We start from the raw sequence: 25,301 nt of genomic DNA, 5'->3' as shown, positions 1-25,301 counted from the left end.
CAGTCTTCTTTTTCATCCGAAGGTTGTTTTTATGTGCCTTTTTATTGCCAGCCTTGACATTTCTTAATACCTGGTTTTGGTTAATTATTAGTCCATGTTTTGTATTAGCCCACTGAGGGAGTCTTGGATTATGGCGTCCTCGGGCGTCCGGGCTATGTGACATGGGCCGGACTGATGGGCCATGAAGATACAGAATAGAAGACTTCCCCCTGGGTCCGGATGGGACTCTCCTTGACGTAGAAGGCAAGCTTGGCATTCGGATATGAAGATTCCTTTCTCTGTAAACCGACTTTGTACAACCCTAGCCCCGTTCGGTGTCTATGAGCGTGTTTGGTTGGAGTCCATGCTGTTCCAAGCCTGGCCTGGGATGTGCCTGGTTCCTGCCTGGTTGTTGTTTGGTTGGCACCCTGATAGAAAAGAGTAGTGCCTGGCCTGGCGTCCCTTCCACCATAGTTAGCCTGGCCTGATTAAAGAAGTCCAATAAAATAATATTTCCCAACCCAGGCAGTGTGATCAGCCTGGCCCAGGCTTCCCGTTTTCTATGCCTGGCCGTGTGCCTGAAGCTAATCAAGGGACGTTGGCAGCATTAGAAATATTTTAACCACTAAAGAACAAAGCAACAGGCGAGGAGGGGAACCAAACAAGTACGCACCAGGCTAGCCTGGCCAGGCGAAAAACATCTACCATCTCAGGCTTTGTCCAAGCAATGATTTTTTCCAGGCACATTGTTCAGGCCTCCAACCAAACTGGCCCTATATAAACAAGAGGGTTTAGTCCGTAGAGGCAATCATAATCATACAGGCTAGACATTGATAACCCACAAGTATAGGGGATCAATCGTAGCCTCTTTCGATAAGTAAGAGTGTCGAACCCAACGAGGAGCTAAAGGTAGAACAAATATTCCCTCAAGTTCTATCGACCACCGATACAACTCTACGCACGCTTAACGTCCGCTTTACCTAGAACAAGTATGAAACTAGAAGTACTTTGTAGGTGCTGTTGGATAGGTTTGCAAGAATACGCTAACATACTTTCTCTACTTGGATCATATGCACTTATGATTGGAACTCTAGCAAGCATCCGCAACTACTAAAGATCATTAAGGTAAAACCCAACCATATCATTAAAGCATCAAGTCCTCTTTATCCCATACGCAACAACCCCCTTACTCGGGTTTGTGTTTCAGTCACTCACGCAACCCACTATAAGCGAATCATGAACGTATTGCAACACCCTACAACGGGAATCCCTCACGCTTGCGCGACATGGAGAGCACCATAGGACAACACCAATAATAAAACATGCAACTCAAACCAATCACGATCATCAATTAACCCATAGGACAAAACGGATCTACTCAAACATCATAGGATAGCCATACATCATTGGGAAATAATATATAGCGTTGAGCACCATGTTTAAGTAGAGATTACAACCGGTAAAAGAGGGGTTACACCGCTGCATAGAGGGGGGAAGAGTTGGTGATGATGGCGGTGAAGTTGTTGGTGAAGATTGCGGTGATGATGATGGCCCCCGGTGGCACTCCGGCGTCACTGGAAGAGAGGGAGAGAGAGACCCCCTCCTTCTTCTTCCTTGACCTCCTCCCTAGATGGGAGAAGGGTTTCCCCTCTGGTCCTTGGTCTCCATGGCATGGGAGGGGCGAGAGCCCCTCCAAGATTGGATCTGTCTCTCTGTCTCTCTCAGTTTCTGCGTTCTGGTCTGTTGCCCTTTCACCATTTCGTATATATATGGAGATCCGTAACTCCGATTGGACTGAAATATTTGCCGTGATTTTTTCCTAAAAATTAGCTTTCTTGCAGCCGAAGAAGGGCATCAACCGCCTTACGGGGGGCCCACGAGGGTCAGGGGCGCGCCCAGGGGGGTGGGGCGCGCCCCTTGCCTCGTGCCTCCCTCGGGCACCGTCTCGCGTGGATTTTCCTTCCCATATTCTTCGAATATTCAAAAAATAATCTCCATCCGTTTTTATCCCGTTTGGACTCCGTTTGATATGGATATGCTGCGAAACAAAAACATGCAACAAACAGGAACTGACACTAGGCACTGGATCAATATGTTAGTCCCCAAAAATAGTATAAAAAGTTGCCAAAAATATATGAAAGTTGTAGAATATTGGCGTGGAACAATCAAAAATTATAGATACGATAGAGACGTATCGGCATCCCCAAGCTTAATTCCTACTCGTCCTCGAGTAGGTAAATGATAAAAAAAATAATTTTTGATGTGGAATGCTACCTAGCATAATCTTGATCATGTATCTAATCATGGCATGAATATTAAGATACGAGTGATTCAAAGCAATAGTCTCTCATTTGACATAAAAACATGACGATGAACGCCTTGCACATGATGATGAACGCTGAGATGTTGAGGAATGAATTTGGGGCTAGATCATGGAAATCTAGCACGTAATAAAACATGAGTCCGCGGACGAAAGGGTGGAGAGGAAACCCTAGCCCGCGAAGGAAGTGGGGGATGAATACTACCCTCTCACTGGGCTCCGGTGTGGGGATGATATGCTTTTTGGCAGGGAGCCGATGGGCGATTTCTTTGGCTAAATACCCCGCTTCCCGGAGCTCCTTTATGTTCTCCTCCATGACGGAGGAGGCCATCCACTTGCCCTGCGCTCCAGATCCGGACATGGTTGGAGTGTTAGTTGGGGACGGGAGGGGTTGAAGCTGGGGCGCTTGAGCTCAAGGACAGATGGGCTGAGGAAGAAGAAGAAGGCGTGGGGTGAAAAGCAGGATCCTTATCTTCTTGTAAAGGCAGTGAATATTGAGCATCCCCCCATGAGCCTTAAAACTCGCTTGTTCCCCAGGAGTCGTGCGAACGGTACGGGTGGATTACCCAAATCCATATCCCGCAATAAGGGGACATGATCTCTGCTTTGATGAGACGTGTCAATGGATGCCGCGTCTCGAAACGTGAAGCGGGAGGCTGAAAAACGGTTCGAAATAATAATAAGGCCGAAGCACAACGCCTCGCCGAAAAACCTGTCAGAAGATATAACCTATTTTTGTTTAAATAACCGGAGGGGGCTAGGGTTGTAACTATTGTACAGAGCCGGATATAGTTCTTTTGATCAACTACTTTGAAGTATTCGGAGGAGGAACCCGCCTTGCAATGCCGAAGACAATCTGCGCGCCGGACACATCGTCATTGAAGCTTGGTTCAAGGGCTACCGAGGGAGTCCTGGATTATGGGGTCCTCGGGCGTCTGGGCTATGTGACACGGGCCGGACTGATGGGCCGTGAAGATACAGAATAGAAGGCTCCCCCCCCCCGGTCTGGATGGGACTCTCCTTACGTAGAAGGCAAGCTTGGCGTTCAGATATGAAGATTCCTTTCTCTGTAAACCGACTCTGTACAACCCTAGCCCCCTCCAGTGTCTATATAAACCGGAGAGTTTAGTCCGTAGAGGCAATCATAATCATACAGGCTAGACATCTAGGGTTTAGCCATTACGATCTCGAGGTAGATCAACTCTTGTAACCCCTATACTCATCAAAGTCAATCAACCAGGAAATAGGGTATTACCTTCATTAAGAGGGCCCGAACCTGGGTAAACATCGTGTCCCCTGCCTCCTATTACATTCGATCCTTAGACGCACTGTTCTGAACCCCCTACCCGAGATCCGCAGGTTTTGACACCGACACCCACTGCGAATGAAGGCATGGGCACAACATTTTTGCGTTGTTTAATCGGAGCAATAATAGGCTGGTTCTCTATGGTAAGAAAATTGTCATGATGCCATTGTACTTCCTTATTTCTCAGTTTCTGTCCATGAAGCTTTACTGATGTAGGAGTAGGACCAAGTCCTAGATGTTGCCCAATCTTCACAATTTTGAGGAGGAGTTGAGGAGGTCTCAAATAACAAAAGGAACACAAAGAGGAAACACACAAGAACAAGGTTCACCACATAAGTTTACTCAAATCACACACAAGGAGAGATACACCTCAAGATCCAATCCGGTTACTTATTGTTTTTGTTCTGTTCATTTTGATCAGAATGGTACAAAACTACACTTTTGGGTTTTGCAAGTTACTGTCCCCGCTTGCAAGTAGTTTTCAGATTGGGTAGCACTTTGGGTTGACCGACGCGAGGCATGGATTGGTCACTTTCTGCACCATATGATTAGATGTCAAATCTTTGGATCGTGCCCCCTACGTCATCCCTTCGTTCTCATCCTCCCCGCACACACAGGTCCTCCACGCACAAGGCAGAAGTCGGTTGGTGAATTCTTATGTGACATGAGAAAATAGAGGAGCTTGCCCTATATAAGAAAATGTAATCAAATCCCTTCAAAAATTATTCAAACGAGTGGTGAAACGCAATACACCTTATATTTTGGAGTTTTTCTCAAAAATCTATACACCTTATATTAAGGAACGGAGGGAGTATGAAAAAGCAAAGAATGGCCAAGATAGTATGAAAAAAATGCAAAGAACGGCCAACATAGTATGAAAAAAAATAAAGAGCTTCCAAGATAGTATGAAAATAGCAAAGAAGTGCCAAGATAGTATGAAAAAAAAGCAAAGGAAGGCCAAGATAGTATGAAAAAAAGGCAAAGAACGGCCAACATAGTATGAAAAAAATAAAGAGCTTCCAAGATAGTATGAAAATAGCAAAGAAGTGCCAAGATACTATGAAAAAAAAGCAAAGAACGGCCAAGATAGTATGAAAAAAGCAAAGAACTGCAAGATAGTATGCAAAAAAGCAAAGAATTGCGAAGATACTATGAAAAAGCAAGACTAATAAAATTTTCTATAAGACAACACAAAATTCATGAAAAAATATAGAAAACAAAAAAATTATGTATTCCATGTCGTCAGCGTACAAAAAGAATCATTCATAAATTTTAAAAATGTTGAACACATAAGCACAAGATAATAAAATACGAAGACATTAAAATAAAAAATGTCATGACCTTAAAAGTAAAAATGCAGTGATCTATATTTTCTTTTTGTCGATCACACATAGGAAAGTTGCCATGATCCAAAAAGTGAAATTGCCAAGTAATGAAAAATAAAATCACCATGATAGAAATAAAAAAAATCCCATGCTCTATATAAAAGAAGGTACCAATTAAGAAGTTTCCTAATAAATGTAAAAAAACATATGAAAGGTTCTTAATTGTCGTGTGATCATCTAAAAGATTGGGTATATCCATTCTTTAGTGTAAGTAGATCTAATAATGAATAAAAATTGGGTAATCCCTAATGAATTGAATTATTCATGTGCTCTGTACATGGCATGGCGTGTTCTTTGTGCACATGTAAAAACAAATTAGGTGCTTCAAATATTAATAGTAGTAACGGTATGCTAAATAATTGGCTTCCTTCTCCTTCTTTTATGATGGCATTGCCTAAATGCCGATCAAGATGTTTGGTTCCGTGTCATCTTGGTTCGGGCTCCATACTGGTGGACCTGGTTATGCAGCACGATAGTGCATTTCTTTGTCTTGCTTTGGACTCACGCCTTTACGATTTCTGGAGTGGCAACAATGAATTGTTTCCTTAGCAAGCTCCTCCTCGCACTCACGTGGCAGGCTCATGTCGTGGTGGTTTTGAATGTCGTCTTTCAGATAGGTGGAGCGGGGATTCAAGAGTTTTGGTGTGGCCAAAATGAAGACTTGCGTCGGGTCTTGTTGATTTTTTTGCTTTTGACGTGTTTGTTGCGAGTCTTTGTGTGAAAATAAATAAATAAAATGCTTCTATCTAAGTACTGGTTGGTAGGTTATGTAATTGTGATTAGATTGGTAGTGGTGGCATGGAATGGATGGTTGGGGTTTTGTTGGTGACTGCTTAGAGTTGGAGTAGTACTATTTATTATTACTAAGTAGAGTAGAGAAGAGAAGAGAAGGTTCTTCATGTGATGAGTGTGAAACTCTCATCCATCCTCATTGTATGTAAAAATCTCATCTTTCCTTCCTTAACTGAAAGAAAGAACCCTTCAAAAAAAAAAACTGAAAGAAAGAAAAACAGAGCAGAGCAGAGCCTCCCAAGTCAGTCAGACGGACAGACAGGGCGCGACTGCTCTGCCTCAAGGAGTCGTCTTTCGTCCCCTGCTCCGCCGCCGCCACCGGCGATGGCGCGCAACCCCTGCGACATCCGGCTCCTCCTCGTCGCCGCCGCCTTCGCCTTCATCTACATCCAGGTAAGAATCCCCTCCCCCTCCCTCTGCTCCGCCGTGGAACCAGATCCATCCGGGCTCGCCGGTGGGGGATCTGAACCTGAACGGGGCACCTGCAAATCAGATTAATCCTATTTTCTTGATTGTGATTTCCCCTTGGCATGCGTCTTCTTGTTCAGGTGCGGCTCTTCTCCACCCAGTCGTCTTCTTCTAATTCCCAGGCGATGGACGCCGGACGCCTCGCGGAAGCAGTAAGGATTCTCTCTTTTCTTTTCTACCTACACTAGAGTTGAAGGCTCTCTAATTCATTCCAACAAGCTGCACTTTTTTGAAGGAGAAATGCGAGAGCCAGCTACACGCCATGATCGACCAGGTCAGCGCCCAGCAGGAGAAGATTGCCGCACTCGAAGGTACCTACCTACTTTTAGACCTTACTTAGCCATGATCCAGTCTGCTCTCACAAATCTGTTCTTATTCGTCAAGGTTCAAATGCTCCAAACACATAATTAGTTACCTACTTCTCAACATAGAGATAGGCATTACAGGTGTCTGTCTGTCTGTCTTCCTTGCTCTATCAACACACACTAGTTCTCAACATAATTTTTGGGAAGAGCTCTTCTGTTCCATGCAACCACACGCGCCGATAACCTGACTCTAGCGCTTCTGCGGACAGTTCATGACATTAACCCCTGCCTGTCTGTTGATGCAACAGAGATGAAGGTACGCCAAGACGAGGAGCGCGTGCAGCTCAAGATTTTGATCCAAGATCTTGAAAGTAAGTATGTAATGTATGCAAGGAATCATTCATTACCCTCTGTTATTTTAGCCTTACTTGTGGATTTCATCTACAACGCTTCCTCTTCTTTTATTCATCATATATATATATATATATATATATATATATATATTATAATGGTACAGGCATATTAGGTCCTAGACTACCACCTGTTTTATCCATCCAAACCATGTTGAACATTGACGATACTCTGACGTTTCATCTTCGAATTGGCTGTGTTTTTTATAGCAGATTTCAAACTATTATTTTCCAAACTTCTAAGGGGAAAGTATTTTGACCTTGGCCATGTTTGTGGAAACAACTTTAGGAATATTGTTTAAATATATGGCATCGCAATAAATGGTATCGAGTTTAACAATTAGTGCAACACATTCAGTTTGGGCTGAATGCCAAAATGTTACTGAGACATGAGGAGCTTGAAGAATCTAACTCTACTTTTTAACATTTCTTTTGGATGCAGAGAGGAGTTTACAGACCTTAATAAACAAGGACGTGGTATGTATCTCATCTTGCTAACCTTTATTGCTCTACAGGAATGACCTGATCTCTTTCTGTACAACAGGTTCCTGTCGCTGCTGTCGTCATAATGGCTTGCAATCGACCAGACTATTTGCAGAGGACAGTTGAATCTATCCTCAAGTACGCTCTTTCTTCTCCATTCCTTCATTTCCCAAAAGAAGAAAATTTCCGACGTCTTCTGTTTTGTTTAACTTCATAAGAGCCCACTCAAATTGATTACACCTGTGTCAGTTATCTTAGAAATCAAGTTGCACAGTTGATCACGTTGCCAGTCAACTCTGGTACAGCATCTCCATTCCTTCATTTCCCAAAAGAAGAAACTTTCCGATGTCTGCTGTTTTTTTTTCTAATGGCACCAATAGCCCATTTAGTTGATGACACCTCTCACTTATATGTGAAAATAATAATCAAGTTGCACCCTTTATCACCTCACCAATCACACAACATCTCTTAAGGAAACTGTGACTGAATTACTCTCTAATCTGATTATGAAGCCTATTTGCTCCTTTTACATCCATGTAGCTTTAGTTTGTACAACAGTCTTCCTGACCAAATGATGGACAACATCTTTTCCAGGTATCAGAAAGCAGTTGCTTCAAAGTTTCCACTATTTATATCACAGGTACTGGTAGTAGCAATTTCAGTTCTTGTTTTCAGTATCTTTAAGTGTGTGGGAAGGAAAATTTTACACTGCTCCTTCCAATCGCAGGATGGAACAAATGGAGAAGTAAAAAAGAAAGCTTTGAGTTACACTCAAATAACATTTATGCAGGTGAGTAAAGAAACACTTGCTTTATGCTTCTTAATTGTCTGATAGAATCGAACAACTCTGTTTCTCTTGTAATATTGTTAGCATAGCTGATACATGTTATGCATGACTGCTCATACCAAGTAGACATGTGAGTGCAAAAATTGAAATAAAACTTTGGCCTGCAAGAAGCTGTAGATGTACCGAGAGACGGTAGCAAATCTAGATGGAGGTAGGACCTGAAGCATTTGAGACACAGCAAAATGGCTTCGCCACAAGGGAGACATGTTCACTTGTGGCATCTTGATGTGCCGCTTTTTAAGAGGGCACTAGATTAGTTTGGTACTGGGAAAGTAGGTTATGTACGTGGATGCCAGTGATGTCAATGGTCCAAACGTGAATTGGTCTGCCCCTGGTACAACATCAATGAGAAATGTGCAATGAAGTCGTACGGGGTGGGGGGAGGTTTCTGAATTTGGATGATTGTATCTTTTCTGGTTTCAGTCTTCTCTACATAGCGTTTCCAGTACTTTTCTGAGAGTGCAGGCTACCAGCAAATGATTTATTTAGCTAGCACTCAGTGTTCTTTTTGCCTTTGATGTGTTGCAGCATGTGGATCTTGAGCCTGTGCGCACTGAAAGACCAGGAGAAAACGTTGCATATTACAAGATAGCTAGTAGGTGGTCCTCAATTGATGCGTGTTTTCTTAGGAGTTGATGATGTGATTGATTCTTGTCCTAATGATGTTTCTTAACCCAGACCACTATAAATGGGCCTTGGATGAGCTATTCGTTAAGCATGATTTCCGTCGAGTAATCATTCTGGAAGGTCTGATCTCTTTTTGATGGTTCTTTGACTGTCTTGTTCCTATATATTTCCGCACGCCATCTCATTTCCATGGTTTATTGATTAATAGATGACATGGAGATCGCCCCAGATTTCTTTGACTACTTTGAGGCTGCAGCGAAATTACTTGACACTGACAAGTATGTTACAACTGTACTCTGTTTTATACTTACATGGCAAGACAGTGAAATTATATCAAGTGTGTCTAACTACGTTACTGTGATTGTTGTGGTATTGAAGGTCGATAATGGCTGTTTCATCTTGGAATGACAACGGGCAAAAGCAATTTGTTTATGACCCAAGTTAGTTCTCTGTTCTGATAGGCCTCTGTTCAACTTTATTTCCGTATTAAAAGGGAGAGTTGCTCAATTTTCTAGATAACGCTTTGCAGAGGCTCTTTACCGTTCGGACTTCTTTCCTGGGCTTGGATGGATGCTAACAAAGTCAACATGGATGGAGCTGTCACCAAAGTGGCCCAAAGCATATCCTTACTGCTGCCTACTGATTCTTAGATCAGCAGATATGATGCTTTTTTTAACTACCTTGTATCTTCTGTTTCTTCCTTGACAAGAGTTTACTTATTGGGATGACTGGGTGAGGCTAAAGGAGGTACACAAAGATCGGCAGTTTATTCGACCAGAAGTATGCAGAACATACAACTTTGGCGAGCATGTATGTTGGCTACTCTACACCAATGCAAATTTATCACTGCATTTTTGCACACGTAACAATATTTGAGCCATTGGTCCTTGATTGCTGGCATTTAATCTTGCATTTTTATGCTTCCTTTCCAGGGATCAAGCATGGGGCAATTCTTCGATCAATACCTGAAACCTATCAAGTTAAATGATGCTCATGTATGCAAATCAATCTCCCCATATAATTCATTATTGTACAGATTTCATAAGCTGTTTGTTGCTGAAATTTACCTCTGCCCCTCTTGTGGCCACAGATTGACTGGAATTCTGAGGACCTGAGCTACCTGACGGAGGTAAGGATTATTAGTCTGTTCTTCAGAGAGAAAGTTGCTGTTTCCATAAGATGGTGCCTAATACTTGTGTTGGTGACATCAGGACAAGTTTTTGACCAAATTTGGAAAAGACGTGGCTAGCGCCACACCTGTGCATGGATCCGATGCTCTGTTGAAGGCCCACAATCTGGATGTGGACGTAAGGATTCAGTACGATAACCAGGGCGACTTCGAGCGTATAGCTCGTCAGTTTGGAATATTTGAAGAATGGAAGGTCCCTTGCTAACTCAATCTAAAAATTCGTAAATCTTGCAATTTAGCTGGATACATTTTTTTGGAAAACGCATACAACCTGACTAGTAGTTTTGCTGTAAAAAAAAACACGATGGCTTATGTTCTGATTTTTCTGCCCTTATTTTCCAGGACGGTGTTCCACGGGCGGCTTACAAAGGCGTGGTGGTGTTCCGGTACAAGAGCAGCCCAAGACGGATATACCTGGTGGGCCCCGACTCTCTTCGCCAACTCGGTGTTTAGCTTAGCTTTGCCAAGGTGGGGGAAATCTGTCGACGTGGGGAAGTTGACACCCTGATGTAGCAAAACATTGAATGGATGGGTGCAAATTCAATGCACAGTTGGCAAGGATATATTTTTCCTTTTATGATGGATGGATGGATGACGGGTGTTTGTTTCGCCCTCGAGTCGAGGTCTCGAGGGGTTTCGCCGTCCGTCGACAGTCGAGGGAGGGGATAGAGTAGAGTAAGAGAGTAAGGGAAGAAGAGCGCACGGTGTAGAGATGTATTCACAGAGATACATTATTTGGCTGGGATTCATTCATCCATGTGTGTGTGTGTGTAGTTAGTAAAAGGGTTTGTTTGTATTGAAGCAAGTGTGTGTGTGTGTAGTTAGTAAAAGGGTTTGTTTGTATTGAAGCAAGTTTGTGTGTGTGTAGTTAGTAAAAGGGTTTGTTTGTATTGAAGCAAGTTTGTGTGTGTGTAGTTAGTAAAAGGGTTTGTTTGTATTGAAGCAAGTTTGTGTGTGTGTAGTTAGTAAAAGGGTTTGTTTGTATTGAAGCAAGTTTGTGTGTGTGTAGTTAGTAAAAGGGTTTGTTTGTATTGAAGCAAGTTTGTGTGTGTGTAGTTAGTAAAAGGGTTTGTTTGTATTGAAGCAAGTTTGTGTGTGTGTGTGTGTGTGTCTGTGTTTACTACATGATGATCTAACAAGAATATATAGAATTGTTCCCTTTAGCTGACCTGGCATGACATGGCATTATGCTTGAGAAGAGAAGAAAATTGTTGCTTGTGTTTGAATATTGGTGATGCTGGTTTTGAAGTTTGAAGCTGTCTGTCCATGTGAAAAGAGTCCAGTCCTGTCTAGTCTAGTCAGCAATATCTCTCTCTCTCTCTCTCTCTCTCTCTCTCTCTCTGTGTGTGTGTGTGTGTGTGTGTGTAGTAGGGTAGTAGTTGGGTTGGAATGGATTGAATGGATCAAGAGAGAGGTAGGTGGGAATGGATCAAGTCAGTCAGTCCCATGCATCCATCCATCCATTTGATGATGTTTAATCCAGAAGAAAGAAGATAATGACACTGATTTGATTTATTGCCTGAGGAAGAGAGAGAGGAAAGAAAAAACAGAAAGTTGAACCTCCCTCCATTCCATTCCAGTCCATAGTATAAACGAACTCGCTCTTATATTAATTATATTATGGGATTGATTGATTGATTGATTGATTGGTTGATTGAGCCTTGAGTCGTCGTTGTTGTTGACCTCGGCACAGCTTTGCTTTGGGCTTCCATTTTCGTTTGCATCTGGTGTGGATTCAGTCAATCGGATACTACTAGTACACTACTAGTAACTTTGGCAGTCTGAATATGAAATAAAAAGAGCAACTTTCTTTCTTTTCATTTCATTTTCGAGCTGGCTTGTCGTCGGCAGGCAGCTCAGCACAGCACAGCACAGCTGCTTCTTCTTTCTTCTTCCCCTGCCTGCCTGCCTGCGACTTTGATTGATTCAGCTGCCCTCCCCTCCCCTCCCCTCCTCGTCGCCGCCGCCCTCCATTCCCCATTCCTCCTGCGTTCCTCCGCTGGCTGATTCCTCCTGCGCCGCCGACTCTCCTCTCCTCTCCTCTCCTCTTGCTGCCCGCCAGGGCCAGGGCCGCCGCCGCCGCCGCCGCGCAGATCCACCTCATCTCTATCTATCAGGAGGTTTGCTCTTTACTTTATTATTACTTGATCCCCTCCCCTCCCCTCCATCTTCTCCCACCCCACGCTGCAATCGCAACCACCAAACCAATTAGTAAGAAAGATTACTGCTTCATCCCTGCCTTGGGGCCTTTGCTTGCTTGGGTTGCCCTCCCCATTGATTTTGATTTCGATTTCTAATAGAGTATTGGGTTGGGGACAAGTTTTGTAGGTTTGGACCTTCAATTCAATTCCATTCCTAGGCAGGGTAGGGGGGCAGCAAGAATTGCTTCATCATTCATCTTTAACAGAGTATATAATATTGGGTTAAAAAAAAACAAAAACAAAAAAACAGATAACTCAACTTTACCAAAACGAATTCAGTTTCAGTGACCATTGCTATTGCTGCTGCTGCTGCTGCTGTATCTATGCCGATATTAAATCTTAGCCCCAATCTTAATTTATATGCTGCTGTATCTAAGTGCACTATTGATATTAAATCATGTTTATTTATGTTCCATCCATCAACAGCCCCAATCTTAATTTCAAATTCAACAAACTGCACTCCTATTGCTGCTGCTGTATCCATGCCTGTATTAATGAATCCTTACAGTCTATATACCCAGGATCTCGGCTTCAGAAAAATCTTAGTGAGTGCACTATTGCTATTGCTATTGCTGCTGTATACATGTCAGTATTAATTATTTCTTACAATATATATACCCAAGATATTGCCAAAACTATTAGTTCACTGCACCACTGCTATTTCTGCTGCTGTTGCTGTATCCACACCAGTATTAATTCATTCTTACCATATGTATCCCACAATTCGTTATCTGACTTGTGTGGCATCCGCACTGCACAGCTGCAAGATGATGGCCCGGAACTCGGACGGCGAGCTGGAGGAGCAGTCCACCGAGGGGTACCAGGAGGCGGCGTTCGAGGCCTTCATGTGCCCGCTCACCAAGCAGGTGATGCAGGATCCTGTCACCATTGAGACCGGACAGACCTTCGAGCGTGAGGCCATCCTCAAGTGGTTTCGCGAGTGCCGCGACAATGGCCGCAGGCCCACCTGCCCGCTGACGCAGCGCGAGCTTCGCACCACCGACATCAATCCCAGCATCGCCCTCCGCAATGTCATCGACGAGTGGAGGGCCAGGAACGACGAGAAGGACCTCGAGAAGGCGTGCAACGCGCTCCACATGCACCCCGAGGACGACGAGGATGACACCCTGCGTGCCATGGCGTACATCTCGCAGATATGCCAGCGGAGCGGCGCCAAGAAGAACCTCGTGCGTGCCCAGGGCATCATATCCACGCTCGCCGACTTGCTCAAGAGCAGCAGCAGGAGGGTCCGGCTCAAGTCCCTGCAGGTCCTCCGCACCGTCGTCGAGGACAATGATCAGAACAAGGTTCTTCTTTTCTTTCCTGAAGTCCTGATGGATTTTCCACAGTTGGCCCAGTGTATATGCTAGCTATTCAAGTAAGTAAGTAACTATATGTATGTATGTATGTATGTATGTTTGGTTTCTTTTGCAGGAAGAGCTGGGGAAAGGCGACACGGTGCGCACCATCATAAAGTTCCTGTCGAACGAGCATATCCAGGAGAGGGAGCTTGCAGTTTCCCTGCTGTATGAGCTGTCAGAGTATGAGCCCGTGTGCGTAAGGATCGGTGCCATCTATGGGGCCATACTCCTGCTGGTTGGCATGGGGAGCAGCAAGTCGGAGAACATGATGGCCGTGGAGAAAGCAGAGAAGACACTCAAAAATCTGGAGAAGTATGACACCAACATCAAGCAAATGGCTGAAAATGGCAGGCTGCAGCCTCTCCTCACCAAACTGCTTCAAGGTTTGCATCATTATCTTCACTTTGCTTCACCATGTTCGTACTATTATAGTTTTGCTAATTCTGGTCTGGTCCTCTGTTTTGAACTGCAAAAGGTTTAGAATGTTTCCCAGAGGTTAATTTGTGGTCTTAATTTTCCAACTTCTGGTTTGAATTGCAGGCGGGCCTGAGGTGCAGGTTACCATGGTTGAGTACCTCGGCGAGCTCGCGTTGGCCAACGACGTCAAGGTGGTGGTGGCGGAGCAGGTTGGAACTCTTCTGGTGAGCATCATCAAGACCGGCGGCCTGCCGGCGAGGGAGGCTACGCTCAAGGCCATGAGGGAGATGTCATCCAACGAGCTGAGCGCCAAGATACTGCTGCAGGCCGGCATCCTGCCGCCGCTGGTCAAGGACCTCTTCTCCGTCGGCGCCAGCAGCCACTTCCCCATGAGGCTCAAGGAGGTCTCCGCCACCATCCTCGCCAACCTGGTCGCCTCCGGGGCCAGCTTCCGCTCCATCCCGCTGGACGACGCCGGCACGCAGACGCTCCTGTCCGAGGACGTGGTGCACAGCCTGCTCCATCTCATCAGCAACACCGGCCCTGCCGTGGAGTGCAAGCTGCTCAACGTCCTGGTCGGCCTCACCAGCTCACCGGACACAGCCCAAGACGTGGTGTCGGCCATCAAGAGCTCCGGCGCCACCATCAGCCTGATCCAGTTCCTGGAGGCAGCTCACCGGGAGATCCGCGTCGAGTCCCTCAAGCTCCTGCGCAACGTGTCGCCGTACATGGGCGCCGAGCTCGCGGATGCACTCGGCGGCCACCTCAGCAGCTTGCTCCGGGTGATATCCGACGCCGGTGGTGGCGGCGTGACAGAGGAGCAGGCGGCAGCCGTGGGCCTGCTGGGCGACCTCCCGGAGAGGGACTCGAAGCTGACGCGGCAGCTGTTCGAGCTGGGAGCGTTCGGCACGCTGAGCACGAAGCTGGCAGAGCTGCGGCGGGGCGCCATCCGCGGGAACCGGTACACGACGCCGCTGACGGAGGGCATGGTGAAGGTGATGTACAGGCTGACGTGCATGCTGCAGGAGGCGCCGGAGTACGTGGAGTTCGCGCGGGAGGCCGCCCTGGCGCCCTTGTTTGTGGAGCTGGTGCAGGTGAACGGGCAGGACGCGGTGCAGCTCTACTCGGCGATGGCGCTGGAGAAGCTGTCCTTGGAGACGAGGAACCTGACGGTCATCCCTGACCCCCCGCCGCCAGCGCCTTCCGGCAGCAGCTTCCTGTGCGCGTGCTTCGGGGCGCCATCGTCGACGGGTGCGGCTGCAGGTCGTCCGGTGGGGGTGTGCCGCGTGCACGGTGGGTTCTGCTCGCTGCGGGAGAGCTTCTGCCTGGCTGAAGGCGGGGCCGGCGGCAAGGCGGTGGAGCGGCTGGTGGCGTGCCTGGACCACCTGAACCCGGAGGTGGTGGAGGCGGCGCTGGCGGCACTGGCGACGCTGGTGGGGGACGGGGTGGAGGCTGCGGAGGGCGTGGGGGTGCTTGGGGATGCCGACGGGCTGCGGCCGGTGGTGGACATCCTGGTGGAGAACCGGACGGAGGCGCTGCGACGGCGGGCGGTGTGGGTGGTGGAGCGCATCCTGCGGGTGGAGGACATCGCGCAGGAGGTGGCGGCGGACCAGACAGTGGCGTCGGCGCTGGTGGAGGCGTACCGCAACGGCGACCCTCGCACCCGGCACACCGCCGAGCGCGCCCTCCGGCACCTGGACAGGATCCCCAACTTCTCCAGCGCGTTCCATGCCCAAGCACGCCGGCCATGAACATGACATCCATCATCTTGTTGGCGCCATCCTCTCTGTTTGAAATTCGAACCTTGCTTTTTTGTATGTAAAAAGTATATATGATGGATGTAAATGTGTATGTAGCTTGATTTTATTGGTTTGTTCATGTTTATTAATTAATATAATAGGGTAGGAGTATCAAGTATGGCAATCACAAGCACAATTGAAGACATGTGATGGTGATGATTTGTTAAGTTGCACCCTGATATATAATAAAGATGTATGTGCAGATGAGAAAATGTGTACATAGCATCTTGCTGTGGATTATTGCTTGCCTGCCTGCCTATAAACAAACTCTCTAGTTGCAGATTATTAGTTGATTATTGCATAGTTGCAGATTTCTGAGGCCAAGGTCAATTTGTGTGTGCATTTTCGTTGTAGCCGATGATTGCTACTATGCCATGGTAAAGGCAACGGGAGTGTCTACAATGAGATTGTTTGTATTGCTACCTGATCTTGTAGTCACTCCGTTTGCCTTGTTAAGCAAAGCAAATGCTAGATGATTCTTGCATTAAACGGGTTTCATTGTTGTTATTTTTGCTCTCACATATTTCAAGAGGTGTCTTTTAGTATCTGATGTTATGCAGACATGGAATTTATGTGCATTGCTCATGGTACTAAGAGACCACCTTTTGAGTGTACGGCTGGGATTTGAGATTGCCATTAAGCCGATGATATAATGGAGCCACACAGACTACCATCTCTCTCTCAAGAGGATTTTTCTGATTCGGCGCACAGGCAAACTACTCTCGATGACTGATAAGACAATTAAAAGCAAGACACACGGATTACCATCTCTCTCTTAAAAAGGATTTTTCTGATTCAGCGCACAGGCAAACTACTCTACATGACTGATGAGACAATTAAAAGCAAGACACACACACTACCATCTCTTTCTCTTTCGCAAAAGGATTTTTCTGATTCGGCGCACAGGCAAACTACTCTACATGACTGATGACATAATTAAAAGCAAAACACATAGACTACCATCTCTCTCAAGAGGATTTTTCTGATTCAGCGCACAGGCAAACTACTCTACATGACTGATGAGACAATTAAAAGCAAGACACACAGACTACCATCTCTCTCTCTCAAGAGGATTTTTCTGATTCGGCGAACAGGCAAACTACTCTACATGACTGATGACATAATTAAAAGCAAGACACATAGACTACCATCTCTCTCAAGAGGATTTTTCTGATTCGGCGCACATGCAAACTACTCTACATGACTGATGAGACAATTAAAAGCAAGACACACAGACTACCATCTCTCTCTCAAGAGGATTTTTCTGATTCGGCGCACAGGCAAACTACTCTACATGACTGATGAGACAATTAAAAGCAAGACACACAGACTACCATCTCTCTCTATTAAAAGGATTTTTCTAATTCGGCGCACAGGCAAACTACTCTACATGACTGATGAGACAATTAAAAGCAAGACACACAGACTACCATCTCTCTCTCAAGAGGATTTTTCTGATTCGGCGCACAGGCAAACTATTCTACATGACTGATGAGACAATTAAAAGCAAGACACACGGACTATCATCTCTCTCTCTCTCAAGAGGATTTTTCTGTTTCGGCGCACAGGCAAACTACTCTCAATGACTGATGAGATAATTAAAAGCAAGACACACAGACTACCATCTCTCTCTTAAGATGATTTTTCTGATTCGGCGCACAGGCAAACTACTCTACATGACTGATGAAACAATTAAAAGCAAGACACACAGACTACCATCTCTTTCTCTCTCTCAAGAGGATTTTTCTGATTCGGCGCACAGGCAAACTACTCTACATGACTGATGAGATAATTAAAAGCAAAACACATAGACTACCATCTCTCTCTTTCTCAAAAGGATTTTTCTGATTCGGCGCACAGGCAAACTATTCTACATGACTGATGAGACAATTAAAAGCAAGACACACAGACTACCATCTCTCTCTCTCAAGAGGATTTTTCTGATTCGGCGCACAGGAAAACTACTCTACATGACTGATGAAACAATTAAAAGCAAGACACACAGACTACCATCTCTTTCTCTCTCTCAAGAGAATTTTTCTGATTCGGCGCACAGGCAAACTACTCTACATGACTGATGAGATAATTAAAAGCAAAACACATAAACTACCATCTCTCTCTTTCTCAAAAGGATTTTTCTGATTCGGCGCACAGGCAAACTATTCTACATGACTGATGAGACAATTAAAAGCAAGACACACAGACTACCATCTCTCTCTCTTAAAAGGATTTTTCTGATTCGGCGCACAGGCAAACTACTCTACATGACTGATGAAACAATTAAAAGCAAGACACACAGACTACCATCTCACTCTCTCTCAAGAGAATTTTTCTGATTCGGCGCACAGGAAAACTACTCTACATGACTGATGAGACAATTAAAAGCAAGACACACAGACTACCATCTCTCTCTCTCAAGAGGATTTTTCTGATTCGGCGCACAGGCAAATTACTCTACATGACTGATGAGACAATTAAAAGCAAGACACACAGACTACCATCTCTCTCTCTCAAGAGGATTTTTCTGATTCGGCGCACAGGCAAACTACTCTACATGACTGATGAGACAATTAAAAGCAAGACACACAGACTACCATCTCTCTCTCTCAAGATGATTTTTCTGATTCAGCGCACAGGCAAACTACTCTACATAACTGATGAGACAATTAAAAGCAAGACACAGAGACTACCATCTCTCTCTCTCTCTCAAGAGGATTTTTCTGATTCGGCGCACAGGCAAACTACTCTACATGACTGATGAAACAATTAAAAGCAAGACACACAGACTACCATCTCTCTCTCTCAAAATGATTTTTCTGATTCGGCGCACAGGCAAACTACTCTACATGACTGATGAGACAATTAAAAGCAAGACACACAGACCACCATCTCTCTTTCTCAAGAGGATTTTTCTGATTCGGCGCACAGGCAAACTACTCTACATGACTGATGAGACAATTAAAAGCAAGACACAGAGACTACCATCTCTCTCTCTCTCAAGAGGATTTTTCTGATTCGGCGCATAGGCAAACTACTCTACATGACTGATGAGACAATTAAAAGCAAGACACACAGACTACCATCTCTCTCTCTCTCAAGAGGATTTTTCTGATTCGGCGCATAGGCAAACTACTCTACATGACTGATGAGACAATTAAAAGCAAGACACACAGACTACCATCTCTCTCTCTCTCAAGAGGATTTTTCTGATTCGGCGCACAGGCAAATTACTCTACATGACTGATGAGACAATTAAAAGCAAGACACACAGACTACCATCTCTCTCTCTCAAGAGGATTTTTCTGATTCGGCGCACAGGCAAACTACTCTACATGACTGATGAGACAATTAAAAGCAAGACACACAGACCACCATCTCTCTCTCTCAAGAGGATTTTTCTGATTCGGCGCACAGGCAAACTACTCTACATGACTGATGAGACAATTAAAAGCAAGACACACAGACTACCATCTCTCTCCCTCAAGAGGATTTTTCTGATTCGGCGCACAGGCAAACTACTCTACATGACTGATGAGACAATTAAAAGCAAGACACACAGACTACCATCTCACTCTCTCTCAAGAGGATTTTTCTGATTCGGCGCACAGACAAACTACTCTACATGACTGATGAGACAATTAAAAGCAAGACACACAGACTACCATCTCTCTCTCTTAAGAGGATTTTTCTGATTCGCCGCACAGGCAAACTAGTCTACATGACTGATGAGACAATTAAAAGCAAGACACACAGACTATCATCTCTCTCTCTCAAGAGGATTTTTCTGATTCGGCGCACAGGCAAACTACTCTACATGACTGATGAGACAATTAAAAGCAAGACACATAGACTAACATCTCTCTCTCTCTCTCAAGAGGATTTTTTCTGATTCGGCGCACAGGCAAACTACTCTACATGACTGATGAGACAATTAAAAGCAAGACACACGGACTACCATCTCTTTCTCTCTCTCAAGAGGATTTTTCTGATTCGGCGCACAGGCAAAGTACTCTACATGACTGATGAGATAATTAAAAGCAAAACACATAGACTACCATCTCTCTCTCTCTCAAGAGGATTTTTCTGATTCGGCGCACAGGCAAACTACTCTACATGACTGATGAGACAATTAAAAGCAAGACACACAGACTACCATCTCTCTCTCTCTTTAGAGGATTTTTCTGATTCGGCGCACAGGCAAACTAGTCTACATGACTGATGAGACAATTAAAAGCAAGACACACAGACTATCATCTCTCTCTCTCTCTCAAGAGGATTTTTCTGATTCGGCGCACAGGCAAACTACTCTACATGACTGATGAGACAATTAAAAGCAAGACACACAGACTACCATCTCTCTCTCTCAAGAGGATTTTTCTGATTCGGCGCACAGGCAAACTACTCTACATGACTGATGAGACAATTAAAAACAAGACACACAGACTACCATCTCTCTCTCTCAAGAGGATTTTTCTGATTCGGCGCACAGGCAAACTATTCTACATGACTGATGAGACAATTAAAAGCAAGACACATAGATTACCATCTCTCTCTCTCTCTCTCAAGAGGATTTTTCTGATTCGGCGCACAGGCAAACTACTCTACATGACTGACAAGACAATTAAAAGCAAGACACACAGACTATCATCTTTCTCTCTCTCTCAAGAGGATTTTTCTGATTCGGCGCACAGGCAAACTACTCTACATGACTGACAAGACAATTAAAAGCAAGACACACAGACTACCATCTCTCTCTCTCTCAAGAGGATTTTTCTGATTCGGCGCACAGGCAAACTACTCTACATGACTGATGAGACAATTAAAAGCAAGACACACAGACTACCATCTCTCTCTCTCTCAAGGGGATTTTTCTGATTCGGCGCACAGGCAAACTACTCTACATGACTGATGAGACAATTAAAAGCAAGACACACAGACTACCATCTCTCTCTCTCTCAAGAGGATTTTTCTGATTCGGCGCACAGGCAAACTACTCTACATGATTGATGAGACAATTAAAAGCAAGACACACAGACACACAGACTTGATTAAGGAACACGCGTACCATATACAGCGTGTTATCTCCGCTGGTTTGCAGCAAGCATGGCAATGAGCTCGTACAAAACAGAGGGGTAGGTCGTGGCTACATGCCCCCACCCTGTAGTCGCCATCGGTGTCTGCAAACGCAAGGGCATCTCTTGTGAGGAAGTCGTGGCAGCCCCAGCAAGGATGAGGCCTGGAGAGCTCTAGCGGTTGACTAATTCGACCAACATACATCAGAGACTGAAGCTGAACTTGGCCTCGACACCCTCCTCGACCTCTCATCTCCGTAGAGGCGGGAGAGGCTGAGGGAAATGAAGTCGGTTCTCTTCTCGCCGGCAGTTGGGGTAGTAGTCGATGTACCAATTATGGCCTCCTACCATGCATTGCATGAAAGGGTCAGTGCTCGTGCTCTCGCGCGCCGGTGGCCACCTCCTTTTTGCTACCCGAGTAGCCCTTGATCACGAGGAGCCAGACGTCTCGCAAGAGCACCCCTTGTCGCCGTCAAGGACCGATACACCGGCGAAGGACGACATGGCGGCGGACCTGCTGCGAGCTCACCGGAAAGGAAATCGACGACCTACTCGATCGGTCACCATTCATCACATTCCTAACTAGTTTCAGGGCTGAGGGGCCAAACCTTCCCGCTCAATCCCCCTTCCCGGTCACCCCGAAACACACGGAGTCGCTGCTCGCAACGGCGCCCGCACGATGCCGCCAACGCCGACGGAAGCAGAGGACCTACCTAGCTAGGGTTTGTTAGTACTTATTGGCCTTTCAGGCCCTCACAGCCCACGAGCTGCAAAGCCCGTCCCACACGGCCCTGTTTGGGCAAATCCTGATAAAAACATGCCAAAAAAGATTTGTGCTATATTATGTTTGAATTTTTTTATTCATGGGACAGGTTGCTAAATAGCATTTGAGTGGATTTTTTGCCGCAATAAATAAGATTATTTTTACTCCAGTCAAAAAGTTTCCACGCATGTATTTACAGGAACCCACAACTTATATTCACATTCCATTTTTTGGAAAATAAGCATACTTTCGGCGAGGCCTACGTGGGCACTCTGGGGGAAAATAATTATACTTTCTACCTCAACTCGTGGGGCGTCGTTTTGTCTCCCGAGCTTCCCCATCCCGCTTTGACGCCTTACCCTCTTTTGGAGTGCCTCAACCTCCTCCTCCTCCTCGACGCTAGAGAGAGAGAGAGAGAGAGAGAGAGAGAGAGAGAGAGACCACGCCACCACCATTTCGTCCGGATCAGGGGTGGCGTGGGGGTAAATAGAGGGTGTGCACATCTATGACTGACGTGCTACCATGGACCTTTTTTTTTTTCATAAATTCATCACTAGATATGCATCTATGACAAATATCACAAGATTTGTCACAGAAGTCCACTTTCCTTGTTGTGGAGGCGATCAAGACTCTAGAGAGTGCAAGATCTATGTATCCTAGGATCCGGGAAGAACCTTCCACCTTTGTTCTTGCTTCCACTTGCGTTTATGATAAACCGCAATCGTTGTGTGTGGTGTGGACAGGCCCGCACCGGACACCTGTGCAACATGTTCAACTGCACAGGGCCCCCGGCTGAGCAGGGCCCCCAATTTTACTGCTTCTTTGAACACTTTTATGTAATTCTCTACTGCTTAATGATTAATCAAGGCACGGGGTACTAGAACTTATTCACTGGGAACATGCACCGCGACTCAGACAGCTACCTGATCTCCGGCATGCCTCTCCTCCTTCCGATACTCTTTCTCCTTCCATTTCTCTGTATTCTCTAACTTCCAGTGAGCAGTGCAAATCCCATCCTCCATCAAAGGGCGGGTAGATTAATTCCTTCACGGTTTTTTCGAAATAAATCAATTGTTGGAATGTATAGGGACGCTTCATCCTCAATCCAACAACTATTTATTCGATGTGTTCTTCTCGATTTCTCATGTCTACTCTGTTTTCTTCAGATTCCGTTGCTGCTTGCTACCTATGCTGCTCGACTAGAAATTTAACCAGACTACTAGACGCATTGCCGTCGGCCACCACACATGGTCTTCTTCCCAAGTTCTTTTCATTCCTTTTTTGTTTCTATGTTCTATTTCTTTTTTATTTTGCGGGAATTTAATCAAATGACATTTTTGGAGAAGATTGCTAATGAAAAACAAGTTGAAGATTTTGTGACAGGAAATGCTAGAAGGATGTCATGCTTCTGCTAAATAACGTACTAATTTTGAGTTTTGAGAGTCGCCTTTTGAGTATAAAATTTTATTTTCGTAATTGCCATTGGTTACATCAAGGGCCTAATTTTGGATTTGGCACGGGGCCCCGGTTTTCTTGGGTACAACCCTGGGTGTGGAAGAACGAAATCATGAGTGCGCATTTTGTGTGTTGTTGGCTACGTGTTATGTCAGGGGTGCTATGCTAGTTATCCCATTGTCCTCATGTTTACCTCCATGTTTTTTTGTATTTTTGCCTCTTCCCTTCTCCAACTCGTGAAGATTGAGCCACCTAGCCAAAACTCGACTTACCACTAGTATTTTGGGGGTCTCCAGACACAAGAGCATTTTCATGTTTCACGATCCCAGGTGCATTGTTACAACACATGGTCAAAATCCTTGTTTTCACCGCTCCATGCTTGTTTATGAGTTATAGCTCAACGTTTTGGGATCCTGTTAAGATTTTCATGTTCTGTGAACCCCAAGCATGATTATAGAGATGTTGTGAAAAATCCATGTTTTCGGTGTTTCTGGTTTGTTTCATGTGCTATGGCACACCATTGGTTACCTGAAAGATTTTCATGTTTCGTAAAAAGTCACTATAATGCCATGACCTGTTCTATTGTGACCTTACCACAAAGTTTTGATCCATTGCAGAATATATGATCTTGACAACCTTGCTTGCCACCAAAACAACATATAGAATATGAAAGAAATTAATTTGAAATGTGAAAATCACACACACAGATATATTTAGATTTTTTTTATGAATTTGACTATATTATGGGAAGTTCGGATTCACTAGTAGAAAAGGGCCTTTAGTCCCGGTTCATAAGGGCCTTTAGTCCCGGTTCTGGAACCGGGACTAAAGGGTCGGTACTAAAGCCTCCCCCTTTAGTCCCGGTTCTAACTGGAACCGGGACTAAAGGCCCTTCACGTGGCCGTTGCCTGGAGGTCCACCTTTAGTCCCGGTTGGTAACACCAACCGGTACTAAAGGATATTTTATGATTTTGTTAATTTTTTTTGAATTTTAAATTTCTGAATTATTTTAACCTCTAATCTCTAATCACCCCTCATCACTGCTCAATTTAACCTTTAATCTCTAATCACCCCTCATCATTCCAAATCATCTACAGCCTGAGCACGTTTAACTTTCGGGTTCTATTCTCCCTCGTTTCCAAGTCTGCACTTGTTGTTTTCCTGACAATAGTAAGATGGCAATCCTATTAACCCTCAGGAATTTAGCTTGAGCATGAAGTCACACATTTCACTGTTTGAGTTTGAAACTATTGTTCTAAAAATCAATAATTATTAGTAACACTAATATTTCTTGAATAAGTAGTTTGACCACAGTTTGACCATAGTTGACCAAAATTTAAAAAAACTGAAATAATTATTTAGTAACACTAATATTCTTGAATAATTATTTAGTAACACTAATACTTCTTGAATAAGTAGTTTGACCAGATTTAACAAAAATTCAAAAAAAACTGAAATTTGAGCATAACTTTTTTTCCTTTTAGAATTTGAGGATTCTAAAAATTTGCAAACAGGCCGTAGGCGGTCTCCATTGGATGCGGATTTTCTTTCCGAACATTTTGATATATTATACGTTTTTTTCGACATCGTATGCAAAAGTTATAGCCGTTTTACATTTTCCCTACATTTTTTGCAAAACATGTCCAAATTTATGTTTTTAAATTTTCCTAACTAGTAGATGTAGTAACATAACTACCTCTCGAAGGATTTTAAATTTTGAAGTTTCTATCATTTTCTTTTGCTTTTTACAAAACTGAAAAGGCGATGCACTGGGGGGGGGGGGGGGGGAGGGGGTTGGATTTGAAAATTGCACCATTAGTACCGGTTTGTGGCACGAATCGATACTAAAAGTCTCAACCCCATTAGTACCGGTTCGTGGCACGAACCGGTACTAAAGGTCCCATTTGAACCGGGAGTAATGCCTGTATGGTGCCCTCGCCGCTTGAAACGGGACTAATGCTCACATTAGTCTCGGTTCGTAATGCAACCGGGATTAATGCTCTTTTCTGGCTGGACCAAAGCCCCTTTTTCTACTAATGATTTTAAAATTGGATCAACAGTTCCACACACACACACACACTGAGAGAGGGGATGGTTTTTGTAAAATTGGTAGCCATGCATA

General features: G+C 44.7%; 2 protein-coding genes across 2 annotated transcripts; both read left to right on the top strand.

Annotated features, from left to right (window-relative positions):
* The first annotated feature begins 5,878 nt into the window (after positions 1–5,878).
* On the top strand, positions 5,879–11,274 carry LOC125515678 (alpha-1,3-mannosyl-glycoprotein 2-beta-N-acetylglucosaminyltransferase). Its single transcript, XM_048681193.2, has 18 exons — positions 5,879–6,175; positions 6,331–6,402; positions 6,486–6,561; positions 6,864–6,926; positions 7,408–7,442; positions 7,510–7,586; positions 8,043–8,088; positions 8,176–8,238; positions 8,824–8,890; positions 8,974–9,042; positions 9,131–9,200; positions 9,301–9,362; positions 9,452–9,542; positions 9,639–9,732; positions 9,855–9,917; positions 10,013–10,051; positions 10,134–10,304; positions 10,454–11,274. Exons 1-18 carry the CDS (start codon positions 5,894–5,896, stop codon positions 10,562–10,564), a joined length of 1,551 nt encoding a protein of 516 aa, XP_048537150.2. The 5' UTR covers positions 5,879–5,893; the 3' UTR covers positions 10,565–11,274.
* Positions 11,275–11,929: 655 nt separating this feature from the next.
* Positions 11,930–16,101, top strand: LOC125515677 (U-box domain-containing protein 24). Its single transcript, XM_048681192.2, has 4 exons — positions 11,930–12,231; positions 13,073–13,619; positions 13,747–14,056; positions 14,214–16,101. Exons 2-4 carry the CDS (start codon positions 13,080–13,082, stop codon positions 15,839–15,841), a joined length of 2,478 nt encoding a protein of 825 aa, XP_048537149.1. The 5' UTR covers positions 11,930–12,231; positions 13,073–13,079; the 3' UTR covers positions 15,842–16,101.
* The last annotated feature ends 9,200 nt before the right edge of the window (positions 16,102–25,301 follow it).

The sequence above is a fragment of the Triticum urartu genome, chromosome 6A (assembly GCF_056163025.1).
Source record: "Triticum urartu cultivar PI428250 chromosome 6A, HENAU_Tu73, whole genome shotgun sequence".
Lineage (NCBI taxonomy): Eukaryota > Viridiplantae > Streptophyta > Magnoliopsida > Poales > Poaceae > Triticum > Triticum urartu.
Note: the sequence above shows the minus strand (reverse complement) of the source record. Positions and strands in the feature narration are given on the sequence as shown.